At 39.6% G+C, this 13,672-nt stretch overlaps 1 protein-coding gene across 3 annotated transcripts in view; it reads right to left on the bottom strand.

Moving 5' to 3' along the window:
• Nucleotides 1–10,177, bottom strand: part of ANKIB1 (ankyrin repeat and IBR domain containing 1) — a 46,301-nt gene extending 36,124 nt beyond the window's left edge. For 2 of the 3 annotated variants that reach the window (XM_060248503.1, XM_060248502.1), the window contains exons 1-4: nucleotides 9,899–10,177; nucleotides 8,231–8,531; nucleotides 4,388–4,570; nucleotides 598–715 (exon numbers count right to left, since the gene is read on the bottom strand). In XM_060248503.1, coding sequence (XP_060104486.1) covers nucleotides 598–715; nucleotides 4,388–4,570; nucleotides 8,231–8,531; nucleotides 9,899–10,086 — 790 coding nt within the window. In that variant the 5' untranslated portion in view covers nucleotides 10,087–10,177. The remainder of the gene's footprint in view (nucleotides 1–597; nucleotides 716–4,387; nucleotides 4,571–8,230; nucleotides 8,532–9,898) is intronic. The other variant, XM_060248501.1, reaches the window with a different exon arrangement.
• Nucleotides 10,178–13,672: the final 3,495 nt, after the last annotated feature.

Here is a 13,672-nt window from a genome sequence, read left to right as displayed (position 1 = left end):
TGAAGATGTTCAAAGTATTAGAAGAATATTTGGAGTGCCCTTAGGAGAGGGCCTATATTCTGATAGGTCTGCTGAGCCTTAAGATTTGACACTACTGATGGTTCATTTCATAACTCATAAAGCTTTTCAGTACACAACCTTATATTTACTTCATGCTTCTGCTCTGACATTATAGTATGATAGAGATGAAGAACAAGTTTCCCTATATCAGTAATACTTCTAAAACTCAAGGAATAGTATAAGCTAGATCATCCAGGGAATGAAAGCAAGAGGCCAACTAACCTGCGTACAAATCCTTCTGGCTAATTTTCAGGACTGAGGTTCTAAGCAGAATTTTCTTATCCTTTCTTGTAGGTCTCATTAGAAAAGCAAATGCAGTAGGACTCACCTAATGCAAAAGGTTTCCATTCTTTGAATACAAGGACTTTGAGAAATAACAGTAAATGTAAGATGAAAGATTATATTTTAGCAGTTTGCATTCACTATGAATTATTATCTCTTTTCTGAGAAGGCATGGTTAGAAACATTTATTAATGCTACATGTTTTGTCAATATTTGTTAATAAAATCATTTGAACACCATCTAGTTGCCAATTACCATGTGCTCGAAGCAAGGCTTCTGCAGTAAACAGCGGGGCTTGAAGCATGTCTGCAGATTCTACAATCAGCATATCCTTGAGCCTCCGCAGGTCCTGAGGTCTTAATCCTTCATATGGCTTCAAAAGGAAACAAAAAGTCAAATTAACAATATGACATATACCGGAAAAGTCTCTCATTTAAAAAAGTGGTAGACCTCTTTCTGATAACAGTGGGCCACTGATTTTACTTACATCAGTTGAAGAGAACCACATCCTGTTTTACAGGAAAGCCTGAATATGAGAAATGACATTTCTGTGGCCCTACTTACTAAATGTTAAGATTTTGTTTTTTTAAAATGACTGGCTACCTCTCTTTTTGCAAAAGAGACACAAAATTTATCAGAAATGGAGAGCTTGCTCCCACAAGCATGGCACTGTTTAAAATGGACCACTATTCATAGCTTGCGGGGCAGGGGGGTAGAGAAAACATGCATATGAAATAAAATAAGAACACTCTGAATTGCATATTCAAACAAGGCTCCCAGCCAACAAAATGGGTACAATGGGTTTCTGTTCCTTATTACCACTATACTTGAAGGGATCTTCTACTTTTAAAGAGTCTATTAAAACTAGAAGGGCAATTAAAGCAAATAAATACAACATGCAAGTTATTTTTAATAAAACAAGTTAATTACTTATTTTGGATGGGAAACATAATTGATTAACTATACCACTGACACTGAAGGGATTGTAAAGCATATTCAAATAACTGTTTGAGTCTACTTCTTATGAAAAGAAAGACCTAGGCTGTGGGCCTGTGCTGCCTGAACATATTTTGCTACTCATCTGACAGCCCTACTAATTACCACAGTTGTTTTGGCAAACAAAAAGATGGCTGGACCTTCACAAAAGGAAGGAATTTCATGACAGTTCTGGAAGCCCTACAGGGCATGTTTGCCATGGTATAGTTTGCCATGCTGTTTCAGACTGGGAGGTATAAAGTGAGACAATTAGTAATTCCAGCTCCTGGATAAATCAGCGGAGGAGGAGGAGACAGGGAGGCAGGATAGGAGCTCGTAACCCTCCACCCCCCCTTCCCTAATTTTCCAATTGAGTTGCCTGTCTAAATTTGGTCTCATGATGGAGCTGGTTCTGGCACAAAAGCTAAATCCCTTCTAAGTAGAAGGGATTATTTCAAGAGGATATTGTGCATATTGACCAGACAGTACATGAAAACCTTATTCTCACTGTTCATTTGTGCACATTCTTCCATGTCTTCATGTGAATAATTACAGTACAGGAGAGACCACAGAGCAGTAGAGTATCTGCTTTGCATTCAAAAGTTTCCAAAGTCAATCCTCAGCAGCTCCAGCTGAAAGGATCAGGTAGTAGGTAAAGTGAAAGACCTCTGACTGAGACTCCGGAGAGCCACTGCCAGTTGGAGTAAACCATAGTGGCTCAATGCTCTGACTCGCTAAAAAGAGGCTTCATATCTGTGCTGCATATATCTAATGTGTGGTTCTGTCAGTGCACTATATTTAAAATCACCTTGTACTCATACATGAGTTAAACCAAGCTGCCTTTTATTTTGTAGGTCTAGAAAATGAAGATTAGTATTTTCTACTTAAGGACTAAAAGTACTGAACCAGAAAACCAGCAGTGAAGGTGAAATTATCAAATACAGCACAAAACATAGTAGGTTGCTATAACTGCATTTTATATTAATTAGGTTACAGCTAGCTTTCATTAGTTTAGTAAGATTAACTCTCTTCAAAATTAAAATGTGTTTTTAACACTTTATTGTAATATGGACAGAACTCTGGAGCCAGACTTTAGTCCAATGAACTGTTCCGTTAAGGACAGATTTACTAGGCTTTCAGGGAACTTGGACCATGATTGTTGTAGGCTGCTTCCAAAGAATGGGGATACTCTGTGTGTTCTTTTCATCACTGCTGCAAATGCAGAAATCTGCATGTTGGCAATGAAAGTTCCACAAGCAGGAGTTATCTGTGCTCTTTCCACATTGGCTCTGAGGTACAAGGTCATAATGACTGCGTAGTAACTTGCCCCTCCCTTTTCTTCATGCATGCACTTTAGCATATAGCATTGATATAAACCTCTGAATCAGATAGGATGTAATAGATTACTATAGCACTATAGCAGTTACCAGTGTTTAAAAAAACCCTCAAAAACTCTCTAATAATGTTGCAGGAGGGAAATGCTGGGAAATCATAGAATTGGAAGGGACCTCCAGGGTCATCTAGTCCAACCCCCTAAATGATGCCCTGAGGTGCAGGACATTTGCAAGTAGAGAAAAAGAATACCATTCTTTTCAGACAGAGTGCTGATGTGCTTAGCCAGTGTTCTTTCCAAAAAGACTGGAGTAAAACAGGTTTGGGAAACAGCATACTGTGGATAGAGAAAGCCTGGAAATATGATTATTGCATGACATCACTGGGAAGCCCCACCACTAAAGTACTAGTTTAGAAATCAAGGTGAAAAAACACAATTTCTTTAAGAAGCAAAACAGGCTTTTCCAAGTATTATAACTACTAATTTATACAGCAGTTTTCCTAATTGGTCAAACTGCTTTACAGGCATTTTTATCTAGCTCTTTTTTTAAAAAAAGTTTGTTAAGTAGATTATTATTAGCAGTCTAATTTTACAAGATGCATGGTTGAGAGACACTGACTTGCTAACCACATTAAAGCACTTGTGCTGAGCAAGACTGGAGATGTCTTAAACACAATTAAGGACTGGGAGTAGGCTTCATGGAATCATGTGCCCTCTTTACATCCATGAATTATCTTTCCCAGCTTAACTCACAGAAGCCACAGAGGGGGGGGCAGGAAGTAGCTGGGCAATTCTGCATTATGCTGAGCTGAGCTTCAACTGAGAGTCCACTTTCCCTCAGTTTCCCAGTATCACAGCTCAAGCTATCATGATGCCAAGAAACAGCTAAGTGGCCATTCTGCCATTAGATTTATAGCCAGGTATGATTTGACTGCAGACCATTCTAATGACTGCAACTAAAAGCCTGTATCAAAGGTTAGAATTTAAAATCTCGCTCTGCCTGCAGTGCTATGTAATATTCAGATTAATACATTTTAATATGTTTATGAAGTTAAACATGACAACAGAAGGCAGATTCATAACAAGGACAAGGTTTGTAATATTTTGGTGTGCTGTGCAGCAGGAACTCATTTGCATTTTAGGCCACACCCCCTGATGTCATCAGTGTTTCACACAGGGCTTTTTAGGAAGAAAAAGCCCAGCAGGAACTCACTTGCATACTAGGCCGCACCCCCTGATGCCAAGCCAGTGGAACTGCTAAAAAAAAAGCCCTCATTCTATGTAACATCATATTTAAGTTCTCATATTTAAGTTTTCATATACTTGAAAAGTCATTTTAAAGATTACTTAATACATTGTTTTATTTTCTATAGACTACTGAACTTACCTTTTCAAATTTCCAAAATCCATGCTGCAAAATTAATAACTTATTTGGAATTGACACAGTTAAAGCAGCAAAAATTATGAGCTACTACACTCTGCAAGTTATTTCCTAGCTGATTATTCAGTTCTTGTTATCAGTTAAGCAGAGAAACTTTCAGTGCTTTTTCCTTCTATATGTGCATTCTAGGGCTGTTTGAAACTTTAAAGATATCTGACAGTGTTCTTCCTCTGCAACAGATACAGATCAAGAATATATTTATTCTTAGTACTTGAGTGAACAAAGTGCACTTTTGCAACAAACAGATTAGGAAGGTATACTCAATTCAGAGTAATCAGTTAGAAGTTGTATTTCACCTCTCTTTTGTCTAAAGCAGCATATTCTGCTTCAATGCTTTCAGCTTCAGGATCTCGTGAGAACACCATCTGGGATTCCAGATTGAGTGCCAATTCTTTGTGATGCTGCTTCTCCGCACAATCACAAGGAGTATCTTTATTTTCATTTTCAGCAAACAAGTCTCCACCGTGTTTCACTAGAAGCTGAAAGTTAAATAGAAAAACAGTTTATCTACTGGAATTATCTATATACATCCTTGGAAATCCATCTTTAATCCATATTTGTCACAAACCTGATGAATACTAACAAAGATGGAAGCCATCTGGAGAACTTAACATAAGAAATATTACTTCAATCTAGCCTCCCCGCAACTACTGGGAGGGGGGAATGAAGATACTTGAACAAATTGGCTTCCCCCAGTAACTAACTAAAAACTGGAAAAGATGAACAAGTTAATACCAAGAATTCAACAAAATTACGAACAGTGCCATCCTTAACAGAGTCATACCCCTCTAAGTCCAACCACTTCAATGAACCTTAAAGGGTTGAACTCTGCTTAGGATGGCACTATGAGCTTCTAAGACAGGAGTTCTCAAAACTGAGAAATGTTGAGAAAAGACAGCTGGCACTGTCACAAAACAGCTGCCATGGAGAAAGGGCCGACGCTAAGGGTTCTGCCACTAGAGGCAGACCCCCACACCGCGCCCCCCCAGCTCCCTTGTGACGTCATTATGAGGGGGACTAGAGAGCGGTGGGCGGCACATGAGAGGCTTTCCCCCTGCACTGCACTCTTTGGAGGCTGCCTTGGCCTCCAAAGAGCGTCATTTTTAAAAGGTGGCCGGTCGCTTTCAACCCGAAGGCCGCCTTTTAAAACACCTTCTCTTCATAGAAAGGCGCCGCTTGGCTGCTTTCAACCCAAAAATGGCCGGGCGCCGCTAAAAAACTATGCTCCAAAGAAACTATGCTCCAAGGAAGCCTCCAAAGAGTGTAGGGGAGTAAGGGGGCGCCTCGTAGCGCCCACAGGCGAGGTAGCGCCCAAGGCTGCCGCCTACCCTACCTACTCCCACGCGCCGGCCCTGCATGGGGAACAAGGTAACTCTTTGCTCTCCATTCTGTTGCAGCTTTGCAGCTTCCAAAAAAAGGGAAGGACTAGTTCTCTCTGTGACCACAGGGAGAGGCTGCCAAGGTAAGAAAAATCAGGAAGTCTGTGATTGTGGTCTGGCTCAAATTACATGGCTTTGATGCATCTAGGAAGGACTTCAGTGTTTTATGAGTCAGTCAACTGCTAAGGAGTGACCCAAAGTTCCACTTTCCCAGTTTCATTCAAGATCCTTTCAATGTTTTCCCTTTAAGATTCAAGCACCAAGTGTATGCCAGGAACACAACACCAAAAATCACACTGGGGACTGCTGCTTCGCATTCTCAGTTGTGCTGGTAATTGATGTCTAATTTCTGAAGAGGAGGGAGAGGAGCTCATTAATCAATTTCCTGATCTCTCCCCTCAAACTCTTCAACTTTAGAGGAGGCCAACAGCCAAACACCCACCCACCCACCCCCGCCGCAAGCAACAACCTTGATCCTATCTATAAAATAACATGTAAACCAATACCATGGCTACCATGGACAAAAATAAGGCAACAGAGACAAAAATACCAGCCTTGAAAGTTCTGGTTTAAGTGCATAGTAACACATACAAACTGTTCATTTAGTGACACATAAGAATAGCTAATGATATGATTGCAAAAAGCTTGTCACTGAAGTAAGACAAAGCTACCTGATTTGAATTCCTTTGAGAAATCCAATAAAATAGGCACATTTCAACTGTTGGAACAATGTACATAATCATCCATTTTAAAAAGGTGATAGGTTGAACTTGTATTTAAAAGCCTAGTTTAAACCAATTTAATTCACAACCTTTGCCCATGAATTGCTGCTCTGGCAACAGTACTTCTAGGATCAAGCAGATGGGCTACAAAGGCTGAACCAATGCCAAATCTTATGGACAATTCATACACCATGGCACAAACACAACTATACTCAAGCCTCATTTTCTCTTTCTCAGAAAACCATAATTTGCCTTTACATACAAAGAAGGCAAACTATGGCTTGTACTCATCAGTTTGTCCAGTTGATATATGAGAAAATGAAGGAGAAAGCGCCTGAGTCAGCAGCACATTCCTAATCCTTCAAATCATAGGCATGTTAATGTCTAAATAAGCAAGGACCAGTACAACAGCTTCTACCAGTGACAACCCTATTCCTCTGTATTGCTACAAATAATGAAAGTCAGGCTCCCTGCATACACTTTTCTGCAAGTAAAGCAAGAAAGTAAAAGAGAATATGTACTGGCAAGGTTCAGAGGCAGCTGACTGTAAAGCTCTATAGAACTGAGTCCATCAGTTTGCGAGTTTCCAGTAAAACTGAGACAAGTCTAATAAAATGGGCCAGTTGGCAGCACCACTTGAAAAGAATGTAACAGAACATTTTGGATCAAATGTTTAATTAGGCAGATTGAACTGCAGATAGGCAGCTTCTTGAATACACCTCTACTGAAGGAGAGCCCCTAAATAATTAATACCCCCAATAATATTTCTCATATTGAGTAAAAATATCTTTTGTCTTCAAACAAAGGGGTCTGTTGTAAAACTGTCATTAGAAACTGACTCTATTGCCCAGTGGGTGTGAGCTCCAGCTGTAAGATTAGATAAGGAAACAGCCTCCTACATGCAACTTGCTGTATTTAGATAGAGTAAAGGGGGCCAACGCCATGGAAATACACTAGAAGGAGTTCTGTGAAGGCGGGACCTTTGAAATCAGATAAGCCCGTGTGCCTGCTTGCTTGTTTTCTATGTGAATAAAACGGTCTGTATGTAGAATGATTGTAACTCAGTCATTTTGGGGGCCCATGCCCGTCTGGGTTCTGCTTATGGTACCATAAAAGTAAACATCACTTCAATCCAGTAAGTCGTTATTTCTCTGCTTCATTTTGGTGCATTGGCCAGGAAATGAACGGGGTTAAGATATTTCCTTCCCCTTGGCTGGCTGCATAGCCATCCGCCTCCCACCCTCATGCGGGAAGACCGACTAGGCGTCACGGTCACATTTTTGGTCGAGTCCAGTAAGTCTGTGCGGACCTCGTTATTTCTCTGCTTCACTACCTTAACCTACTTCCAGCATGCAAATCAGCTGGTTAAGCTGTCAAGCACAATGTACTCACAGTGCTCAGGAGGAGGTAACTTTCAGAGCAGAATGGTCAGATAAAACTCCATTAGTTATTGTATTTTATAAAACATTTTGGGAATATTTTTCTGGGCGTCCCCATCAGGAAGACTGGATTCCAAACACTAAATTTCAAAAACACTACAATTTTTATTACTATCAACTCTCAGCTTTACAAATTTTCCCTTTATAAGTTTTAGATGCAACACTGAAAAGGAAGTGATAAAATAGCTAAGTGCACTGAATCCCCTTCCCCCATGTGTGGCTATTTTCATGACCAGGGATGGAATTCTAGCAGGAGCTCCTTTGCGTATTAAGCCACACACCCCTGATGTAGCCAGTCCTCCAAGAGCTTACAAGGCTGTTTTTTGTAAGCTCTTGGAGGATTGGCTACATCAGGGGTGTGTGGCCTAATATGCAAAGGAGTTCCTGCTAGAATTCCACCCATGTTCATGACACATGTAAACATAACACTGTGGCTGCTTTTATCATTTATTTCTCACATACAATATTAAATGCCTTGTAATAAAAGCATTATTAGCTACAGAGGGTCTTTTACCATCTCTGCCTTATTTTTTCAGACAGATAGATACATGCTTTGTTGTTAGTCCTAGACTCCTACGCACATTTTTATTAAAGTTTACCTCTACACAGGTCTTCATCCCTGAGGCAGCAGCATAGTGCAGAGGTGTATTTTTTTTATTATCTACAGCATCAATAGCTGCTCTTTCATATTCCCCTTGGTCAAGCTTTGCTCCTTTCCATTTCAAGATCATCTGCAAACAATCTGCTCTTCTGAAATCATCCTCAAAGGGCCGAGTCAAGCGAGGCTGAAGAGCTCCATCAGATATCATAATTTGAGGTCCCATGCAAAGCAAGTGCATAGATGTCTCATTGTGCACGTTCCGTTTATTTGGGTTTCCATCTCTAACAAAAAGAAAAGTCCTACATAGAAAAATAAAGTAGTGATTTAATGTTAATGTGATCCAACTTCTCGGAATAGCACAAGTGAAAATAAAATAAATAAATAGAAACCAGTATTTTTTTTTTTTAAAACAAGGGCTTCTGTATGACTCTGAATAAAGCCTGTCCCTGACTCCCAGCTCTGGTATGTCAACGTCTCCTATTCAGGTACTTCCCAGAGTCAACCCTGCTTAGCTTCTAAGATCTGATGAGATTGGGCTTTTCTGGGCTTTCCAGGTCAGGGCACTTTTGAGACCTCATGATGTACTATGTTATATTTTTGTTACAATTTGAAAGAATATTCCAAGGCAATTTACAATACTGTCCGCAGAAGTTATTAGCATTGCCAGTGATTATATGACTTATACCATACCACTGGTACATGCAAAATTGTACAATTACATGCAAAAGCCACATGAGAAACTGAAGGTAGAAAATTAAAAACTCAGAAGTAGGGATCGGCACAAAACAGTTTATGAACCACAGTTAGTTAGAAAATGAGTCCAGTTCATGGTTCATGAGCCTCAGTTCATGAACCACCCAAGAACTGAACCATTTTTCACAGCTTTGTACAGTTTGTGGGAGCAATTTGTGAGCCAGACACACTGGTGCCATTGAATCAATTGTCAAGGCACAGAGAGGTAGACTTTTGCAGCCTTTCTGCAGCCCTGGAAACCCCAATCTTAGCCCTCCAAAGCTTGATAGGCAGCTCTGGCTGCCAACAAGAGAGCTCCCATTCTGCTCTATGGGAGCAGAAGGGGTATAAAGCCCCAGCTCACACCCAGCTGCTTTCACTTTGCAGCAGGCAGTTAGGCAGAGAGGAAATAAAAGACTACTAGAGGCACAGCTGGAAAGATTTGGAAAACTATGTGAATAGTACTGGTACTTCAGGACTCTGAGGCACCTGACTCTCTGCTATAGTCAGACACAGGGGCAAAGCCAGGGGGGTTCCTCAGCTGAGGACTCACACACTCCCCTCTGAGGGGATTTTTCTGCTGTGTCCCAGCTGGGAAGGTGTCTGTTGAGGTCAAGGCTATGACCCATACCACCTGTCCCTCTGCTACAACCAGACAGAGGGGCAAAACCAGTGGATTCCTCAGCTGAGGACCCACTCTCCCTCCAAATTATCAGTGGCACTCTGTTACACAAAGGTGAGAGTAGGGGCCAAGGGTGCTCCTAACCTCTTGGTAACATAACTAATTGGACTGTTCTTTAGATGTCTGCCATAATGCAGACACATTAAAGCCTGTACATACTAAATAAATAAAATGCTAGTGGCACAAAGGGCCTCCCACACAAGATTCTGTAGCCATACTTAAGAACATTATTCACAAAGTAGCAATACTCACCCTAAAATTCGGTTCATACCATGCCTAGCAGCATAGTGTAATGGAGTGTTATGCTGGTATGGCTCTCCATAAGAAATATTGGGATCCAGAGATTCTTTTAGTTGAGGATTACTCTCATATATTTGGCAGGCCAAATTTTCATCTCCATTTATAAGTGCTTTGCGAAATTTGGTAGTTGTATTTCCCATGTTGTCTTCAAAAAAGTGATGCCTCTGTATCTCTTTAAGTATCTGCAGTGTATTTCAGCAACATGTTTTAGGTTCTGGAAAAAACAAACAGTATTTTCTATATAAATATTCTTTATTACATTTTTTGCAAAAATGATGAAATCAAAATAAAAATGTAAAATGTTTTACTGTAAACCTTTTATGATCAGCAAGGAATTCCTATAGTTATCAAGCTCTACAAAGTTTAACTTTTGCTCTGTTAAACTGTAACATCTTTCCTGCATAAACGTGGTAAAACTATTTCCAAACACACACTTTGGACTTTAACCACTGGAAAAAAAAATAAGAAGAAGATACTTCCTCATACAAGAATGCAAGACAAATCTCAAACCGTAGCATTTTTAAATTCAAAAGTCAGCAAAACAAAAATAGTGTTTACAAATACTGGAATGAGAGGACTTAGAAAAGTTCACACAATTTTTCACATAGGACAGCACTACTTATTCTTTAAAAAAGCTTAATAATTTCACTGTTGGACCAGAAAAAAAGTATAGAAATGATATAGTAGGACACCTTTCCCCCAAATGTCCACACTAAGTAAGCAATAACTACATTTTATAATCTTACATATTGTGCTCACTTACAATTTAGCTTCCAAAATTAAACAGGGATCTTGATACATCTTAAAGACAAATAAAATTTTATTCTAGCATAAATTTCATATACTATGAGTGGACCTCCATTATTTCATTGGAGAAGTTTGGGAGAGGGGGAAACCTGCAAGAAGCAGAGAATGAAATGTAATGACGTAAAATTCAGATCTAATCAGGGAAAAAATGCAGAGACTACTCACTAACTATGCAAAATTTGTTAGCACATGTGATCAGTGGGGAGTCACAGATAGTTACAGTTAATCCCAGAGTTGCAGAGCTGCACTGTGGAAGCAGAAAGGACCACCAACTCCCTCTTTCTGCAAGCACAGCTTTGCTGACAGAAGGGGAACAGTAGCGCCCTGACCCATATGATTACTAGTAACTGTGGGTCCAACAACCTCAGGAATCAATTTTAACCAACAGAGCACTGGGGAGAGGAGAACACAGGAAAGATCCATATCAATCAGGGCAGCCCAACAACAGGGTTAATATGAGGATCCCTAAAAACCTACCTTACTGGGTAAAGATTACTGCACTCTCAAGATTTTCGAACACAGCACATACAGTACCTGCTACAGAGTTAAATTAATTTTTCTATGCATCTCCCCAAAATGGCTCATACAAATACACTGATCCCGCTTATCACTGTAATAAATTGGTCCTGTCCCCACACTGCCCACACAGCGGGGTAACAGGTCTAAAGAACAGCTTATGACAATCCTGGAATACTGTCCACTGTTAGCACAGAAATGTAAATCAAGTGAATCACAGCAGACATCTCAAAATGGATGCAAAGAAGATTACTTTAGAAAGTGAGCCATGCCACATCCTGTGAAGGAACAATACAGACTATACAGTTAAAAAACAATCATGTGAAATGTTTAAATGTCTTTGCAGATAGGCAAAGGCAGAGATTAGTCGATGGATGTGAACTCTGTTTTTCTTGCACAGGAGTGCTTTGGCACATACTCTCTCACACTGCACACATTAATCCAAACACTTCTCTCTTTCCCAAACACACAACACACAGATAGCAACACTCTTCCTTCATTCCCAAAATCATATAACGTATCCACATTTATCTCCCTTCCCATGCCTTCACTCAAATATATCAACAGCAGCTCCCTCCCTTCCCTGCCACGTGAAGCATCAGTAACAGCAGTATCCATCCATCCTCAAACACATAATCTACTTCCCTTTTCCTTCACCTGGCTTCTGAAAGCATACTCAATCTGGAGATGCCTCCCCGCCACTCCTTTCAGGACAAGACTCCACCCTGTAAAACTCAACCTGCCAGTCATACACATGCTGCATTTGACAGAACTTCCTTCTTTAATTTCTAACCTCAGAAACAGCAGCACAATTTGACAATAGCTTCCCACTTAAAATGAAGTTCTGAACCTCAAAAATTTAGTACATAGATTTCACCAAGGCAATGAGAGGTAGATCACTACAATGTCATTGAATTCTGACTATAATCTGAATCAGCAAATGGAGAAATTTAAGGAAAGAACAGTTGTAAACAACTCTTCAATTCAAAGGAAACATTTGCTATAATTCAATCATTCACCAAACTTTTTTTAAACACAAAACTGATCCAGTTATACCCCTCACCAGGTAATTCCTCAGTTCCAAATTTGATACTGATAGGTCATAGCGTCATTATAAACAATAGAGTGTTCAAGTTGCATAATGACAGGAAATTAATAAAAACCAGCTGGCTTCATTAATACAGCTGCTCTTCCAGCTGCATAATTAATGTAAATAATGTATTTCAACTAGAGTGAGTGCTCCTTAATGCAATCACTTGAGAAGTGATGGTTTCAGTAATTTGTATTTCTTGCTTAGAAGCATGACATTGCAGAAAAAGTAATATACCATGCTGTGCCAAATTTTCATGAGCAAACATTCCCAGGCCAACAAAGCAGCTCTCGTGAGCTTAGAAATGTTCTCTAAAAGTTAACATAAAGCCATTATGTAGCAAAGGCAGAATGTATTGTCCTCTGCCTGAAATTCTCAACAGGCCTCCTGACAACTTCACACAGCCAATCCAAATGAGGGCAATGCTTCTTATCTTCACTTTTCACTATAATATAACCCTTCAAATTACCAGAGTACTTCTGAGCATACAGGGTTGACTCTCATCACCACTGTTTGAAATTTAGTCAGCTCTTAAATATCTGGTGTGAGGGGAAGGACCTGTACGGCAAACTTATGACACAAAACAATGTGCAAGTGCTGGTTGGTTTTTTTTTTTTTTTTTTAAATTACATTAAAACTTTCCTTTAAGTTTTACTCTAATTCTACGGGATGCCACTGTGTTCTAATTTTTCTGCTTTCAAGGAATTGTTTTACAGGCTAGCATTCAACACTGGCACACTCCATTCTACCTCATTCAATTGCATATGCTGACCCTGCCTCACACTCAGAACTCCGACATCTCCACAACCTTGACATAATCATGGACATGCCGTGCAGGGTTTTTTTATGAAAATAAAAGGTTTATGTTGAGCCCATAGTAATGATAAAACTATCCCAACTTTTAAAGCAACTGCCAACTTTCCTAGAATATAAGGCATCATAAGGAATAGTGCTCAGAAGAGCCACAGGTGCCATGTCAAAGAGCCATACATGGCTCCCAACTATGACTGTGTTAGATACTTGAGGATGAGAACACATTTTTAAGCCTGGTACCTTAAAGTGATATTTATATTCTATAGAACAGAGAACCATATCTTGATATTACATAAGTATGATTTTATAAGCAGCAAATGTACAATTTATATGTTATTAGTTGTGTTATAAATTGCCAATTAAAATGCTTCTAATTACTCCTGGTTTCTCCAATAAGTCTCTTTATTCTAAATCTCTAGAGCAAAATAGGACTTTCTGAAGATTTTAAAGAATAGTTCAGACAATAATGACAATAATTCACATTTCAAGATTGAAAAACT

The sequence above is a fragment of the Heteronotia binoei genome, chromosome 10, assembly GCF_032191835.1.
Source record: "Heteronotia binoei isolate CCM8104 ecotype False Entrance Well chromosome 10, APGP_CSIRO_Hbin_v1, whole genome shotgun sequence".
NCBI lineage: Eukaryota > Metazoa > Chordata > Lepidosauria > Squamata > Gekkonidae > Heteronotia > Heteronotia binoei.
This window is presented reverse-complemented; position numbering and strand designations above follow the sequence as displayed.